At 41.3% G+C, this 17602-nt stretch overlaps 1 protein-coding gene across 8 annotated transcripts in view; it reads left to right on the plus strand.

Moving 5' to 3' along the window:
• LOC112259872 (Fc receptor-like protein 5) overlaps positions 1 to 17602 on the plus strand; it is a 237826-nt gene that overhangs the window by 2198 nt on the left and 218026 nt on the right. For 6 of the 8 annotated variants that reach the window (XM_042328230.1, XM_042328231.1, XM_042328233.1 and 3 more), the window contains exons 2-22: positions 4289 to 4330; positions 4484 to 4753; positions 4874 to 5155; positions 5454 to 5711; positions 5796 to 6080; positions 7429 to 7689; positions 8073 to 8354; positions 9462 to 9728; positions 10119 to 10397; positions 11437 to 11709; positions 11887 to 12159; positions 12253 to 12573; positions 12669 to 12947; positions 13518 to 13760; positions 15808 to 15933; positions 16050 to 16074; positions 16158 to 16231; positions 16459 to 16509; positions 16612 to 16695; positions 17108 to 17170; positions 17298 to 17369. In XM_042328230.1, the coding sequence (XP_042184164.1) occupies positions 4289 to 4330; positions 4484 to 4753; positions 4874 to 5155; positions 5454 to 5711; positions 5796 to 6080; positions 7429 to 7689; positions 8073 to 8354; positions 9462 to 9728; positions 10119 to 10397; positions 11437 to 11709; positions 11887 to 12159; positions 12253 to 12573; positions 12669 to 12947; positions 13518 to 13760; positions 15808 to 15933; positions 16050 to 16074; positions 16158 to 16231; positions 16459 to 16509; positions 16612 to 16695; positions 17108 to 17170; positions 17298 to 17369 (4110 nt within the window). The remainder of the gene's footprint in view (positions 1 to 4288; positions 4331 to 4483; positions 4754 to 4873; positions 5156 to 5453; positions 5712 to 5795; positions 6081 to 7428; positions 7690 to 8072; positions 8355 to 9461; positions 9729 to 10118; positions 10398 to 11436; positions 11710 to 11886; positions 12160 to 12252; positions 12574 to 12668; positions 12948 to 13517; positions 13761 to 15807; positions 15934 to 16049; positions 16075 to 16157; positions 16232 to 16458; positions 16510 to 16611; positions 16696 to 17107; positions 17171 to 17297; positions 17370 to 17602) is intronic. The other 2 variants (XM_042328234.1, XM_042328235.1) reach the window with 1 other exon arrangement.

Consider the following 17602-nt stretch of genomic DNA (forward strand, 5'->3'; position numbering starts at 1 on the left):
TAATTACCAATTTCACCATATATATATGAATATGAATATATCAAATGGATATTCAAGTCTGCCTTTTAAAAAATTGTCCCATCTACCAATAGGTGCCCCTCTTTAAGAGATATTGGAACACCTGGTCTTGTGGTTGAATCTGTGTTTGAAATTCACTTCTCAACTGAGGGGCCTTAGAACTAATAGTCTGTGTGGGGTACAGAGATGAGGAAGAAATTCAAAAATCATGTTAAACACTATCATTGCACACATAGTGAGTCCATGCAACGTATTATGTGACTTGTTAAGCACATTTCACTTCTGAACTTATTTAGACTTGCCTTAAGTTGCCTTAACAAAGGGGTTGAATACTTATTGAATACTGAAATGTCTGCTTTTCATTTGTAAATAACTATGGGGTATTGTGTGTAGGCCAGTGACAAAGCATCTCAATCTAATACATTTGAAATTCAGGCTGCAACACAACAACATGTGGAAAAAGTCAAGGGGTGTGAATACTTTCTGAAGACACTGTATTATGCCAACTAGTAATGAGGGGGGTGATTAGGTGGCTGTGATGGAAGGGGGCCAGGTTGGGAATGTTGCCATGACACCAGGGTTAACATCCCTAGTCTTATAATAAGTGACATGGGATTTTTAATAACCACAGAGTCAGGACAACCATTTAACTTCCTATCAAAAAGACAGAACACTAAGTAGGGAAATGTCACCTAGACTGCCATGGGATATCCTTAGACCAGAGGGAATAGTGGCCCCTACTGACCCTCCAAAACCACTTCCAGCAGTCTCCCATCCAGAGACAGACAAGTCCCGACCCTGCTTAGCTTCAGAAGCAAGCCAACAGTGGGATGAAGGGTGGTATGCTGCTGGTACTGTAGGTGGCAACATGTAAAGTGACAACATGTAAAGTGACATGTGATAACAAACTACACGTCATTAAACTACAAATATTTTAGCACATGAAAACATGATCTTGTGAAATAAATGAGACAACATGGGGTTACAGAATTTCATTGTGATACCATGAAACTAAACGTGATAACATTTTCACAACTAAAACAGCAAATTAAAATGTTCTAATTTACAATTTTTTCACGTGAAAATGCAATTCTGCAGAGTTAGATTTTCTCAGGTGAAAGTTTTTCACACGTGAAATTGTTGCAATTCACATGTGAGGTGGAAACGTAATTATTCTCTCGTGAAAAGGTGGTGATAATAATATGAATTTAATACATGTGAACATATGGTTTCAAGATTTACCGCACGTCTCTTGTTTTCACATGTGAAAATGCACTTTTAATGTGAAAGCGCACATTTCACCTGAATCTTTTTTGCAAGGGATGTAATTAAATGGTGTATGAGTTTTAAGGTGAGTGACATGCTGTACATTTGACATGATCACTTCAATATGACCCCACCTGGGATTTGAATCTCAGAACCTCTAAATTTGGGGTACGCTGATCTTTCTGCTGCACTAAAAAGTCTGTACAGTCGCATTCTCAGAAGTCCCCCACAGATGAATTGTTCGTATACATCTACGCACTTTGCAAAATAATGCCATCTGCACTGCTATTTTAGTTCTCAGTTAATCTGACTATTCTGTCATTGATTTAATTTCCTGGATTCAGTCATTTAAAGGTTTTCTATATAGTTGTCTAATGTTGGTGGGGCATATTATTCTGTTTTAATGTTACTCCTGAATCACTATGATAAATATAATAGGTTTTATTGAGTGTATTTTAAACAAAGCTGAGATTTACAGTAAAGTTCAACGTTTAGGAATACATGTGAAATCAGTTATTGACACACAAACGGTGCCGTGGAAGATTGGAATGCCATGAACCAAGAGATTGTGAGTTTCAATCAAATCACATTTTATTGGTCACATACACATATTTAGCAGATGTTATTGCGGGTTTGGCGAAATGCTTGTGAGGACATGTTGCATTTAGATTAGTTGTTGATTTAGTCACATGCATAAGGTCACAGATGTAATTGCAGTGTACAGTGAAATACTTAAACTCTGAGATCCAACAGTTCAGGTGTAAATGAAACAATAATACAAAATAAAAAAATTATATATACATATTTACAACTTTGACAATGAAAAATACAAATGTCCATTAAGGTGTGGGCAGGGTAATTGTCGGTATCAGGCTGTGATGCAGTTGACATACTAGGCTGTAATGCAGCCCGACAGTGTGCTCTTGATGGTGTTCCTGTAGAATACTGTGAGGCCCCTTGGGAAAATGCAGAATTTCATCAGCCTCCTGAGGTTAAAGAGTTGCTGTCGAGCCCTTCTCACCACGGTGTCTGTGTGGTTTGACCATTTCAGCTCCTCTAACATATGTACACCAAGGAGCTTTGAGGTTTTGACCATCTCCACGGCAACCCCATTGGGGCGTGTCCAACCTGGTTCCTCCTGAGGTCCACAATCAGCTCCTTTATTTTGCTGGGAGTGGTTGTTTACCTGGCACTACACCGGCAGAGTGTCTACCTCCTCCATGTATGGTGTCTCGCCGCTGTTGGTAATCAGGCCTACTACTGTTGTGTCGCCAGTGAACTTGATGATGGAGTTGGAACTGTTTGAGGCCATGCAGTGGGTATACAGGCAGTACAGCAGATGACTGAGGATGCACCCTTGTGGGGCCCTTGTGGGGCCCCTGTGTTGAGAATCCGTTTGGATGAGGTAATGTTGCGTATCTTCACCACCTGAGGGCTGTCCGTCAGGTAGTCCAGGACCCAGTTGCATAAGGAAGAGTTCAGTCCCAGGGCTGAGTTTTCTGGTGAGCTTAGAGGGCACTATGGTATTGACGGCCGAGCTGTAGTCAATGAACAGCAACCTCAGATATGCAATCCTCTTGTCCGGGTGTGTGGGGGCTGCTTGCAGTGAAATGGCGATTGTGTTGTCCGTGGATCTGTCAGGGGCAGTAGGGGAAATGGAGAGGGTCGTGTGTGTCGGGGAGGGAGGATGTGATGTAGTCTTTGACAAGCCCCTCAAAGTATTTCATAATGATGGAATTGAGTGCAATGGGTCAGTAGTACGTACACAGCTCTCAACCACCTGGAGAAGAGGAATGCATATGTGACGATTGGCAGGACAGAGAAGCTATGTCTGGTAGGACAAGAGGCGGGGGTGTGTGTCCGCTTGTAAATAACAGCTGGTGCACGATTTCTAGTATTAAAGAAGTCTCGAGGTTTTGCTCGCCTGAGGTAGAGTACCTCATGATAATCTGTAGACCACACTATCTACCAAGAGAGTTCTCATCTATATCATTCGTAGCCATCTATTTACCACCGCAAACCGATGCTGGCACTAAGACCGTAATCAACAAGCTGTATAAGAACATAAGCAAACTTTAATGCCGGCAAACTTCAATCAGTTTTACCAAATATCTACCAGCATGTTGAATGTGCAACCAGAGGGAAAAAAACTCTAGACCACCTTTACTCCATACACAGAGATGCATACAAAGCTCTCCCTCGCCCTCCATTTGACAAATCTGACAATAATTCTATCCTCCCGACTCCTGCTTACGTGCAAAAACTAAAGCAGGCAGTACCAGTGACACGCTCAATACAGAAGAGGTCAGATGACCAATGACATTTGAGGAGTATACTACCTCAGTCACCATCTTCATCAATAAGTGCATCGACGACGTCGTCCCCACAGTGACCGTACGTACATATCCCAACCAGAAGCCATGGATTACAGGGAACATCCACACTGAGCTAAAGGCTAGAGCTGCAGCTTTCATGAAGCGGGACACTAATCCGGACACTTATAAGAAATCTCACTATGCCCTCAGACGAACCATCAAATAGGCAAAGCATATAGGGAGGAGGTCAGAGACCTGGCAGTGTGGTGCCTGTTCTTTTAATTTGACTCTTTATTACTTTAGTTTATTGAGTAAATATTTTTTTAACTCTATCTTGAACTGGATTGTTGGTTAAGGGTTTGTAAGTAAGCATTTCACTGTAAGGTCTACTACACCTTATGTATTCGGTGCTCGTGACAAATAAAATTTGATTTGATATGGGTAGTGTTCCAAAACATTTGATTTGATGTGGAATCACATGTTTTTTCCTAATGAGACAATTAAAAGTTATACTCTTTCAGAATGAATGACTATTATTCATTTAAAAGGGCTCAAATCTGTGGAAATTGCAGATTGCACCTTTAAAATAAAGTACAGGAAGTATAAAGTATGTGGTGATCAGTAACATGAATATGGCATGTTATTTATTTAGAGATAATATTGGTGCAATGTGACTTTCTTTGTTGTAGTGCTGAATACACACATCAACTCTGGACACTCTGAAGATGATGGTAGATATTTGTTCTCTTCATCAAGCCTCCATCTCTTAATGCTTCATCCTATTTCTTTATTTGTGATTTTTAAAGTTGATTTTGGCTGGACATATTTTTTGTTTTTAGTGTCTCGAAATAACATGTGTATCATGCTGGTTTGATTTTGTGCAGGAGTGTCGAAGGCTGTTCTGACCATACACCCCAACAGCTCCCAGATATTCAGTGGAGAGTCTGTCACTCTCAGATGTGTCATACAGGGGGGAGGAGTCACTGACTGGGAGTACAGATGGTTAACACCCAGTACAGATCAATGTCCACAGAAAGAACATGAATGTATTATCAATTCAGCTGAGTTGTCCCACAGTGGTGACTACAGATGTCTGGGTTTACATCAGCAGCAGGATTCTAAATGGAGTGATGTAGTCAGACTGACAGTGACACGTACGTCATCTTATCTCTCATTCACATCTGTGCTTCCATTCTTATAACCAGTTGAATTCGGGCACAATTTTAAGGATGCTGTTTAGTTGTTGTAAAAACATCTGCTGTGTGTTTCCTCAGCTCTGCCCAAAGCTACACTGACTGTAGAGCCAAACCCTGTGTTCCCTGGAGAGACAGTTACTCTGACGTGTTCAGTAGAGTCTGACAGTATCTGGAACTATCAGTGGTACAAAGACAGGAATGATAATGTAGTATCCCAGTCTGAAAGACACACTATAACAGGAGACACTCTCACCATCAATGGTGCAACAGTGAATGAGGGTCCCTACTGGTGTCAAGGAGAGAGAGAGTCCAGACCCACGTCTTCATCCATCAGTGACCCTGTCACTATCACTGTCAATGGTGAGTAGTGTCATACAGACACTATTTATATTAAGTCAATCATGGTCTGTGTGTCAGTATTCATAGATATGATAGAAAAACAAAGACTTATTTCATTAAAGAAGTGTGGTGATCATACTTTGGAAAGATTGGTTCTCAAACTACATTTAATCATGATAGTTGATTCATACATAGAATCTGCTCTATCATGATTAAATGTAGTTAGTTGATTCGTACATAGAATCTGCTCTAACTACATTTAATCATGATAGATCAGATTCTATGTATGAATCAACTAACTTCATGTGTCTTTCTACAGCTCTGCCTGAGGCCTCAGTGAGTGTCTCTCCTCAGGGTCTCCTCTACTCTGGAGAGACAGTCAGTCTGCAGTGTGTCATACCTGGCTACACAGACTGGATGTACGTCTGGTTCAGAGACAACCAACAGCTTCCCAGTCAGACCAGTAAAAGCATCACATTCCCCATCACTCAGACTGGTCAGTACAGATGTGAAGGGAAGAGGAGAGATCATCCCCAGAGGTCACAACCCAGTGATTATGTCACCATAAGTGTCACTGGTAAGTTCCCTACAATTGCTTGTATCACTATAATCAGTGTAATTTGAAATAGCCAATGTATGTGTCTAATCTCTGTTTCCTCAGCCTTTCCCAAAGCTACACTGACTGTGAAGCCAAACCCTGTGTTCCCTGGAGAGACAGTTACTCTGATGTGTTCAGTAGAGTCTGACAGTATCTGGAACTATCAGTGGTACAAAGACAAGAATGATAATGTAGTATCCCAGTCTGTCAGACACACTATAACAGGAGACACCATCAACATCAGTAGAGCTGCTGAGTCTGACCAGGGTCTCTACTGGTGTCAGGGAGAGATCCAGTCCAGATCCATATCATCAATCATCAGTGATCCTGTCACTATCACCCTGAATGGTGAGTTACTTTGTAGTGTTTTTCTGTCATAGAGATGGAGACTATTAATATAATTTTTTACATACACTGAGTGTACAAAACATGAGGAACACCTTCCTAATATTGATTTGCACCCCCTTTTGCCCCCAGAACAGCCTCAATTCATTGGGGCATGGACTCTAAAGGTTTCCAAAGCGTTCCACAGGGATGCTAGCCCATGTTGACTCCAATGCTTCCCACAGTTGTGTGAAGTTGGCTGGATGTCCTTTGGGTGGTGCACCAATGTTGACTCATACGAGAAACTTTTAAGCGTGAAAAACCCAGCAGTGTTGCAGTTCTTGACACACTCAAACCGGTGCACCTGGAACCTACTACCAGACCCCTTTCAAAGGCACTTAAATAGTTTGTCTTTCCCAGTCACCTTCTGAATGACAAACAGACACAATACATGTCTCAATCGTCTCAAGGTTTAAAAATCCTTCTTTAACCTGTCTCCTCCCTTTCATCTACACTAATTGAAGTGGATTTAACAAGTGACATCAATAAAGGATCATAGCTTTCACCTGGTCAGTCTGTCATGGAAAGAGCAGGTGTTCCTAATGTTTTGTACACTCAGTGTATGTCGACATGGTCTGTGTGCAAATGTTCCCTCTAATGTACTTCAGACAAGGAGGTGACTGAAAATCAGACGCTCTGCCTATTGGCTACTTAGCCTATTCAAGACCGTCTCAAAATACAACACTGCCCCTTTAAGACATAAAAAATAGCTCTTTACCTGACTCTTTTTTTCAAAGATGGCTAGAAATGCACACATGTTGTGCTCTTGTAGGAAGCCACCAGTCCCCCATTGTTGAATGGCTCAGATCCATATTTTTTGTGGCAATTTCTATTTACATAATAGGCCTACTGCAGACCTGATAGGTTATGGCGCACCGGTCTGTGTAGCGTATGGGTCTGAGTTGTGCCTGTCAGTGTAATACAATCCTACACCAGTGTGCTCTGCCTACAGGAAAATCTCTTGTACAGTTAGTTTTGCATACTATGGCTTGCATAGTTCGTGTTGTTTAGGTATGTCATATTGAAAGTGGCTAACATTGCTTTGATTCGATCACAATCCCCAGACCAGATCGCCATGCTGATAGTGTTAGCTAAATGGAAAATCAAACTCATGCTTCTTTGCTTGGGCTGATATTTCTTATGCACATGGTAGTTCCCCGTGCCCGCCTGCGCACAGTTTATAGGGGACATTTCCAGTGTGTATGTAAATCCAAAATATAAGTTACCATATTACTTACTAAAGTAAGACCCTACATTGGAAAGATTGGTGCTCTGACTACATTTGTCTTCATATTTAACTGTGTTTCCACAGCTCTACCCAGAGCATCAGTGAGTATCTCTCCTCAGTTTGTCCTCTACCCTGGAGATACAGTCACTCTGCAGTGTGACATATCAGACTACACAGACTGGACGTACTACTGGTTTATAGACAACCAACTGCTTCGCAGTCCGACCAGAAAAACCATCACCATCTCTCTCCCTGACCAGGCTGGTCAGTACCAGTGTGTTGGGATGAGGAGAGGTCGGCCCCAGATTTCATATTACAGCTCAGCTCTCCCCATCATCGTCACTGGTGAGTACATATCTTTACATAATTTATCTAAGGATGAAAAACCATCCTTGCTGGATTAACAACCCGATATGTCAGTCCTTACCCATCCTGCTGATAAGGGTGGGTCTTTTGTACTCATGGAATGGACAGTTTATATAAGTGAGTGTCAGAAGTACTTATCTCAGATTCTCTCCCCATCATTGTCACTGGTGAGCTCACTGTTTGTCTTCAATCTGGACTTTTTAAATTCAGAGCCAATGAGGGTTAATCTAAATACAAATATATACACTGTAAATTCTAACTGAATGGGGTCAACATATGTAAAATATACCTTTATCACAATGTTACAGCAACAGCTGAATTACCAGGCATGTATCCACATGATTTCTGCTCTGTTTCCTCAGCTCTGCCTAAAGCTACACTGACTGTAAAACCTAACCCTGTGTTCCCTGGAGAGACAGTTACTCTGACGTGTTCAGTAGGGTCTGACAGTAGCTGGAGCTATCAGTGGTACAAATACAGGAATTATGTATTATCCCAGTCTGTCAGACACACTATAACAGGAGACACCCTCAACATCAGCAGAGTTGCTGAGTCTGACCAGGGTCTCTACTGGTGTCAGGGAGAGATTCAGTCCAGATCCATATCATCAATCAACAGTGATCCTGTCACTATCACCCTGAATGGTGAGTAACTTTGGTGGGCGATTAGAAATGGCTGGCAGTCGGCATTCCAATTAATCCCAAAGGTGTTCAATGGGGTAGAGGTCAGGGCTCTGTGCAGGCCAGTCAAGTTCTTCCACACCGATCTCGACAAGCCATTTATGTATGGACCTCGCTTTCTGTACGGGGGGGCATTGTCACCCTAAAACAGGAAAGGGCCTTCCCCACACTGTTACCACAAAGTTGAAACACAGAATCGTCCCGAATGTCATTGTATTCTGTAGCATTAAGATTTCCCTTCACTTGAATTAAGGGACCTAGCCCAAACCATGAAAAACAGCCCCAGGAAATGATTCAACCTCCACCAAACTTTACAGTTGGCACTATCCATTTGGGTGGGTAGCTTCCCCTGGTATCAGCCAAACCCAGATTTGACAGGTGGACATCACTCCAGAGAATCTGTTCCACTGCTCCAGTGTCCAATGGCTGTGAGCTTTACACCACTCCAGCCGACGCTTGGCATTGAGCATGGTTATCTTATGCTTGTATGCGGCTTCTCGGCCATGGAAACCCATATCATGAAGCTCCCATCAAACATTTATTGTGCTGAGTTTGCTTCTTGAGGCAATTTGTAACGCAGTAGTTAGTGTTTCAACCGAGGACAGATTATTTTTACGCGCTCCTCACTTCAGCATTCGGCAGTCCTGTTCTGTGCGCTTGTGTGGCCTACCACATTGCAGCTGAGCCGTTTTTGCTCCTAGAAGTTTCCACTTCACAATAACAACACTTACAGTTGACTACAGTTAGCTCTAGCATGGCAGAAATTTGACGAACTGACTTGTTAGAAAGGTGGCATCCTATGACGGTGTTGCGTTGAAAGTCACTTAGCTCTTCAGTAAGGCCATTCTACTGCCAAGGATTGCATGGCTGTGTGCTTGATTTTATACACGTCAGCAACGGGTGTGGCTGAAAAAGCTGAATCCACTCATTTGAAAGGTTTGTCCACATACTTGTGCATATATAGTTTATATGTCTAAAATAATAGTTACTGTACTACTTACTGAAGTTAGATCCTACTTTGGAAAGATTGTTGCTCTGACTGCATTTGTCTTCATATAACTGTTTCCACAGCTCTGCCCATGGCCTCAGTGAAGATAGTCACTCCACAGGGTCTCCTCTACCCTGGAGAGACAGTCACTCTGCAGTGTGACATATCAGACTACACAGACTGGACATACCGCTGGTTCAGAAACAATGAAGAGCTTCCCATTCAGACCAGAAAAACCATCGCCATCTCTCTCCCTGACCAGGCTGGTCAGTACCAGTGTGCTGGGATGAGGAGAGGTCGGCCCCAGATGTCATATTACAGCTCAGCTCTCCCCATCATCATCATCACTGGTGAGTATATATCTTTACATAATTTACCTAAGGATGAAAAACCATCTTTGCTTGATTAACAATCTGATATGTCAGTCCTTACCCGTCCTGCTGATAAGAGTGGGTCGGTTGTACTCATGGAATGGACAGTTTATATAAATGACTTTCAGAAGTACTTATCTCAGCTTTTCTCTCACATCATTGTCACTGGTGAGCTCACTGTTTGTCTTCAATCTGAACTTTGTAAATTCAGAGTCAATGAGGGTTAATCTAAATACAGATATATACACTGTAAATTCTAACTGAATGGAGTCAACACACCCATATGTCAAATATAATTGTATCACAATGTTACAGCAACAACTGAATTACCAGGCATGTATCCACATGTGTTCTGCTCTGTTTCCTCAGCTCTGCCCAAAGCTACACTGACTGTGAAACCTAACCCTGTGTTCCCTGGAGAGACAGTTACTCTGACGTGTTCAGTAGGATCTGACAGTATCTGGAGCTATAAGTGGTACAAAGACCGGAATGATAATGTAGTATCCCAGTCTGGTTACAGTAACATTGGAGTCTCTCACATCAGTGCAGCTGATGTGTCTGACCAGGGTCAGTACTGGTGTGAAGGGAACAGAGTGTCTAGACCCACATCTTCACAACCAAGTAATGCTATTACTCTTACTGTAAAAGGTGAGTTACTTTGTTATGTTGTCATACAGATAGACTCTGTTGTTGTTGAGTCAGTCATGTTTAATTTATCAAGTAAGATATTGAACCCTGCCCAAGTCTCCTTGCTTAATTAACGGTCATATTTTGTGCCTTCAACTCAGTGCAACGATTTAGAGTTACAGTAAGGTAGGCATGTTAAAGTGTTTTAGAAACCCTAATCGTGGTATTTTAACTGAACATGTAGGCTGCTCACCTGCACATACTCCTTTTAGAAGTAAGACTTATTTTGTACCTGCAGCCAATCACAATCACTCTCTTCTATCACTCTCACAATCACAGCTCCAGGCATTCCATGCTTTTCTTACCTCTTGTTCTGAGCACCTGAGATTTACTATGCAACCTGCCACACGTCAAATCAATTCTGATTTTGTGTGAGGACAATGTTCTATACGATGGTCCAAAAACTTGACGTATCCAATCGTGGCCGACGTTTTGTAAGCGACCCACTCAATTTCGTCCTTACGTTATATTGGCATTGAACACGCCACCCTCCATAGGAGAGGGGGTGACCGCGACAATGTATTGTTCAAATGAGAGGCTGCCTGGATCTTTCATTTCAAGATGCTTGCTGCCTTCAGTCTCAATGTAGACTAGATCTGAAGCCATTCTAGTGATTATTGTGATTTTTCTATTCATTGTACATGTTTGTAGGCCCATGTAGTCACATTGTATCTATGATCATATGCTTTCATTTATGTTTTTATATTTATATCTTTAACTTAACCAATGATATCAAGCCACACCCTGCCATAATTACAGACACCTGTGTGTGTGCCCTTTGACACTCTTTTTCAAGTGTTTTACTCCACTAGCCAGCACCTCATCTAAACAGGTGTGCGTTTCTTTTGCCTCCAAGTCAGTCATGTAGACATTTTATGTGTGTCTGTAGACTATTCTGCCTCACTGAATTTTAATCAGTTATCCATCAAGAGGACATATCATGCATCAGATCAGATCCATGTTTTCCAGATGCATCACACACGTTTCTTGATTCCAACAGATAGTCATCCGACGGCTACACTGAGTTCTGACAAAGAGGACGTATTCACAGGAGACAGAGTGACACTGAGCTGTACTGCAGAGTCTCCTGGATGGATGTTTTACTGGTACAGACACAGACCAGACTCTACACCAGTAACCACAACCTCTGGATACTCCTACACACTCAGCTGGGTCAGTGTCTCTGATGGAGGACAGTACTGGTGCAGAGCTGGGAGAGGAGACCCAGTCTACTACACCCTGTACAGTGACCCAGTCCAGATAAACATTACTGGTGAGTCGAAAACAGTTTTATGATAAATGGCTGTTATTGTGGATAGAAAGTAATCTAGGGAATAATGTTTTGTCTGATGACTTGAAGCTATATTCATGAGTTGACCTATTGATAAATAAATACATTTCAAATTGTGCAACTGTTTTTGAGTCAGTTGTCTGTGTTGTGTCTGTCCAGAGAGGCCTGTTGCTGTTCTGACCCTCCAACCCAACTGGACCCAGATATTCATTAGAGAGACTATCACTATGAGATGTGACATACAGAGGGGAGGAGACTCTGACTGGAACTACAGATGGTATAATAATAGTCAGTCAGTGATCTCTTTTAACACAAAGCCTGAGTACAGAATCAGTCCTGTCTACTGGTCTAACAGTGGTTCATATACCTGTGAGGGTGTAAAGGGAAACAAGTTCTCCAAGATCAGTGAGGCTGTAAAACTGACTGTGTCTGGTGAGTCTATTTAATCATGTATAAAATAAATTGGGTTCACTAGAATACTTTCTAAGACTGAAAGGTTGAAACCTGTCCTCTATCAAATCACAGATCAACCTCAACCTGTCCTGAGTATCTCTCCTCAGTGGCTGAACCCTGGAGACTCGGTGTCTCTGAGCTGTGAAGTTGACAAGACGTCTACAGGCTGGAGGTTCTCCTGGTACAGGACTGTTCCCTACAGAGCTGAGTTACCCTCCCTATCAGACAAGTCTTACTCTCTACAGCCCCTATCTGACAATGGGACTAGTGAAGACTCCTACACTCTGATCCCTGCTGGTCCTACTCCCACAGGAGGATATGTGTGTAGAGCTGGGAGAGGAGACCCAGTCTATGACACACTCTACAGTGAACCTCAGTTTCTCTGGTCAGGAGGTAACTAACTGCATTTAAACTGTATTAAATCATCTTTAAGTCACCCTCATGTGTCTATATAACTATAGGTTTGTCTCTGTCTCTCTTTGTTTCAGATCTGCAGCCTTCAGTGTCTCTTACAGTAAATCCCAACACAACTCAACACTTTACATCAAAGTCTCTCTCACTGAGCTGTGAGGAGAAGGGGAACTCTACTGGATGGAGACTGATGAGCTACAGAGAGAGAAGAGTGAAGTCGGGGTGTCTCTCTAACTGGGGATCAATAACAGGGTCTACATGTACCATCAGCCACACATACACATGGTCCAGTGGAGTGTTCTGGTGTGAGTCTGGATCAGGAGAGTACAGCAATGCTGTCAACATCACAGTAAATGGTATGTCTATTGTACAACACTCAATAACATTTTTACATATTGTAGCGACCCGCACAGACAGATGTGTGTTATAAGTTATGCTGTTTGTTTGTTGTGTTGCACTTACCAGTACCCAGTGTTTGCGGGGCCCTACATGTTAGTCAACCTGCTATCTGCCAACCACGGGTGAGCCTGGAATGGTCCAGTGCCGGGCATCCTTGTGGTTTGTGGAGCGGCGGGAGGGTTTTGCAGGGGTGTGGAACACCGCAACTTTAAGACCATGCTTAGCCATTGTTCTCTCTCTTAAGTGTTGCCTTAACCAGAGATGGTCACTGTTATTTTATACTGTGATCCTTGATTTATTTGGCGTGGGCTACGTTCAAACAGTAGCCTGTGTTGAGTTGGGTTAATAAACCGAGAATTCGTCAACTGAATCCTCTGTCTGGACATTTGTTAATTTATGTTCTAGCCAGGTCATTAAATTCTTTAACTGAATGATTGCATATCATAAAATACAAGCTCATAAGATGTTGATGTATTGTGAGTGATGACTCCAGATTTACAGTATTATTGATATATTATGTTACACAGCTGGTGTTGTGATCCTGGAGAGCCCTGTCCATCCTGTGACTGAAGGAGACTCTGTGACTCTGTGCTGTAAATACCGAACAATCAGATCAAACTTCAAGGCTGATTTCTTCAAAGACGGAGTTCTCATCAAGAATGAGACCACAGGAGAGATGACCATCCCTACAGTATCCAAGTCAGATGAAGGATTCTATAAGTGTAAATCTGGTGAAGGAGAATCACCAGAGAGCTGGGTGACAGTGAGAGGTGAGAAAATGTGTAGTATCACAAGTTAGTTACCTTTTTATTATCTGTGTTAAAAACGTGATTTAAGTGTTGATGTTAAAACTTCTTATGGCTGGGGGCAGTATTGAATAGCTTGGATGAATAAGGTGCCCAGAGTAAACTGCCTGCTACTCAGGCCCAGTTGCTAATATATGCATATTATTAGTGGATTTGGATAGAAAACACTCTGCTTTTTCCGTAAATCTTTTTTGAAATCTGACACAGCGGTGCATTAAGGAGAGGTTTATCTAAAGTTCCATGTGTAATAATTGTATCTTTTATCAATGTTTATTATGAGTATTTCTGTAAATTTATGTGGCTCTCTGCAAAATCACAGGATGTTTTGGAGGCAAAACATTACTGAACATAACGCGCCAATGTAAACTGACATCTTCAGAAAACTGACAAACTTTATCAAACACAGAATACATGTATGTTTTAACATGAAGTCCTATGAGTGTCATCTGATGAAGATCATCAAAGGTTAGTGATTCATTTTATCTCTATTTCTGACTTTCTTACTACTCTCTTTGGCTGGAAAAATGGCTGTTTTTCTGTGAATAAGTGCTGACCTAACATAATGATATATTGTGCTTTCGTCATAAAGCCTTTTTGAAATCGGACAATGGTGGGATTAACAACCAGTTTATCTTTAAAATGGTGTAAGATACTTGTTTGTCTGAGGAATTTTAATTATGAGATTTCTGTTTTGAATTTGGAATTTGAAATTGTCATATCGATCCCGTTAACCTGTTGCGACGAGCAATCCCGTATCCGGGAGCGTAATTATAGCCTCAAGCTCATTACCATAATGCAACGTTAACTATTCATGAAAATCGCAAATGAAATGAAATATATATATTGTCTCACAAGCTTAGCCTTTTGTTAACAACACGGTCATCTCAGATTTTCAAAAAATGCTTTTCAACCATAGCTACACAAGTATTTGTGTAAGAGTATTGATAGCTAGCATAGCATTAAGCCTAGCATTCAGCAGGCAACATTTTCACAAAAACAAGAAAAGCATTCAAATAAAATCATTTACCTTTGAAGAACTTTGGATGTTTTCAATGAGGAGACTCTGTTAGATAGCAAATGTTCAGTTTTTCCAAAAAGATTATTTGTGTAGGAGAAATCGCTCTGTTTTGTTCATCACGTTTGGCTAAGAAAAAACCCCGAAAATGTAGTCATTACAACGCAAACTTTTTTCCAAATTAACTCCATAATATCGACAGAAACATGGCAAACGTTGTTTAGAATCAATCCTCAAGGTGTTTTTCACATATCTATTCGATGATAAATCACTCGTGGCAGTTTGGTTTCTCCTCTGTTCAAAATGGAAAAATGCACGCACCTGGAGATTACGCAATAGTTTCGACGGAGGACACCGAGCGGACACCTGGTAAATGTAGTCTCTTATGGTCAATTTTCCAATGATATGCCTACAAATACGTCACAATGCTGCAAACACCTTGGGGAAACGACAGAAAGTGTAGGCTCATTCCTTGCGCATTCACAGCCATATAAGGAGACATTGGAGCACAGCGCATTCGAAATCTGGCTCACTTCCTGTATGAAATTTCATCTTGGTTTCGCCTGTAGCATTAGTTCTGTGGCACTCACAGACAATATCTTTGCAGTTTTGGAAACGTCAGAGTGTTTTCTTTCCAAAGCTGTCAATTATATGCATAGTCACGCATCTTTTCGTGACAAAATATCTTGTTTAAAATGGTAACGTTTTTCATCCAAAAATGAAATACTGCCCCCAGAGGTTCAAGAGGTCAACGGGATCCCAGCCATAAGATGTTTTTAATATAGTTTGCGATTTGCAGACCTAGAAAATATGATCTTTTAACTAAATTGTCAAAAGACGGGCCAGCCTGCTTTCTTTTCATGCTCTATACTGTAAACCCATATGACCTCTCTGAGTCTGTCCTGTTCTCTCTCCAGTCTCAGATACATACAGGAATTTAATTACTTTATTTATTTTCCACCTCAGTCTGATGGTGTTGTGCTGTTCCCTCTCCAGTCTCTCCACTCGTAGCTCCTGGATCCTCTACATCAGTCCTAGTAGGAGTGGTTGTGGGTCTGCTTGTTGCTGGTGTCCTACTGTTCATTCTTCTGGTCCTGCTGGTGAGATATCAAAACAGCAAAGGTGAGACTTATCATTTCTCATTTAATGGAAAATTAATGGAAAATTAATGGAAAATGTCTAAATAGAAATAGGTGGAGGAAGTTCAGTACATAACACTAATGTGTTTGTCATTACAGGTTCCTGTTCCAACAGAATATTCTGGTGAGTACACCGGTCTCTATATTGATACATACAGTATATCATCTTCTCTGTACTTCTTATGCTGAGTATCTCTCTCCCTGTAGGCCCCCTCAGCCTCAGAGCACCAACCAGGGCCCCCAACAGGACCAAGGATCTGGGTATACACATCAGCAACATGGTCAGTCTCTCAGCCCAGACCTCTACCACTCCTCTCTATGTAACCTCATACACTGACTCATCAACATGTACTTTTTATAACATCCAGCTTTGGGGTCAAAATTTTAATTCTGGTCAATTCAGAAAGTAAACCAAATGCATTATCCTTCCTGAATTGACTGGAATTTAAATGGAACTGACCCCAGGCCTGATAACAACAAACCTGTCTCTCTCTTCTTTGACCAACAGGTGACGCTAACATCTACGATACAATCAATTCCTCAGACAACAATGATAATGGTAGTGTAATGTTTTCAGTATGAATGTGTAGTAGTCTGCTGCTCTTCATTTAATATGACATGTAGTTTGACTAAGTGGAGGTGTTTGTGTATTATGTCTCAGATGTTGCTGGTGCTTCTGCTGCTGGACCAAGTCATGTGACTTACGCCCAGATTCACCTGAAAAAGTTGGACAACAAAAAGAAAGGTGACTCAACTGTGACATACATTTTTTTTTTTAAGTGCAGTGTGTCCAAGAAGAGTTAAAATTATGTACAAAAAAGAACCAGGCAATGTGGACAAAAAATCCATATTGTGATAAATGTACTGAGTTCATTTAACTTCTTATGGGCAGGTGGGACGCTACCGTCCCACCTGGCCAACATTCGGTAAATTGCAGAGCGTGAAATTCAAACTACAGTATTATAAATATTTATAAGCTACTTATCGTAATAAACAATATCAGCAAAATTCCAACGATAAGTGGTTGGTGTCGATCATATTTGGTTTATCATCCCAGCTGTAGTATAAAAATTACATATACTGTGTATGTATATATATATATATATAATGTGTAAAATGAACTAATTGACAAATTCTCTGCTCTTCTTCCTCTTCAGAAAAACTAGCTGATCCAGCTAAAAATCCAGTCTACTCTGTGGTGAAAATAGGCAAAGCGACAGGTAAGACCCAGTCTGCAAGTTGCCAGTCTTTCAAATCAAAATGTGCAATTTTGTAGTTTCAGATGAAGCGGCAGAATATGCAATAAACTCATTTAATTTGTTGACTGAAAATGTCCATTGTCAACAGCAGCTGAACCTGTTGATGTGACCTATGCTGGGGTGGACCTCAAAAACAAGGCCAAAGCCAAGAAGAAGAGAGGTAAATATTGTTGAATAGCTATATTTCTAAGGCATAACCAAAGAGGGGCTACGCATTCTTTGGAAAATGATGCATGGTGTGAAAGGTTGTTCTTTATAAATAATGCATCTCTGTATAAGGTTGCAGGAAAACAAATTCACCAACCTTCCACAGAGTTGCATTCTTTTCCAGAGAACGCATAGAGCCCTGAGTTGATTATCTCGCTTGTACCACAGCTATAATTTAACACAGTA

Source organism: Oncorhynchus tshawytscha, linkage group LG10 (assembly GCF_018296145.1).
Source record: "Oncorhynchus tshawytscha isolate Ot180627B linkage group LG10, Otsh_v2.0, whole genome shotgun sequence".
Taxonomy (NCBI): Eukaryota; Metazoa; Chordata; class Actinopteri; order Salmoniformes; family Salmonidae; genus Oncorhynchus; species Oncorhynchus tshawytscha.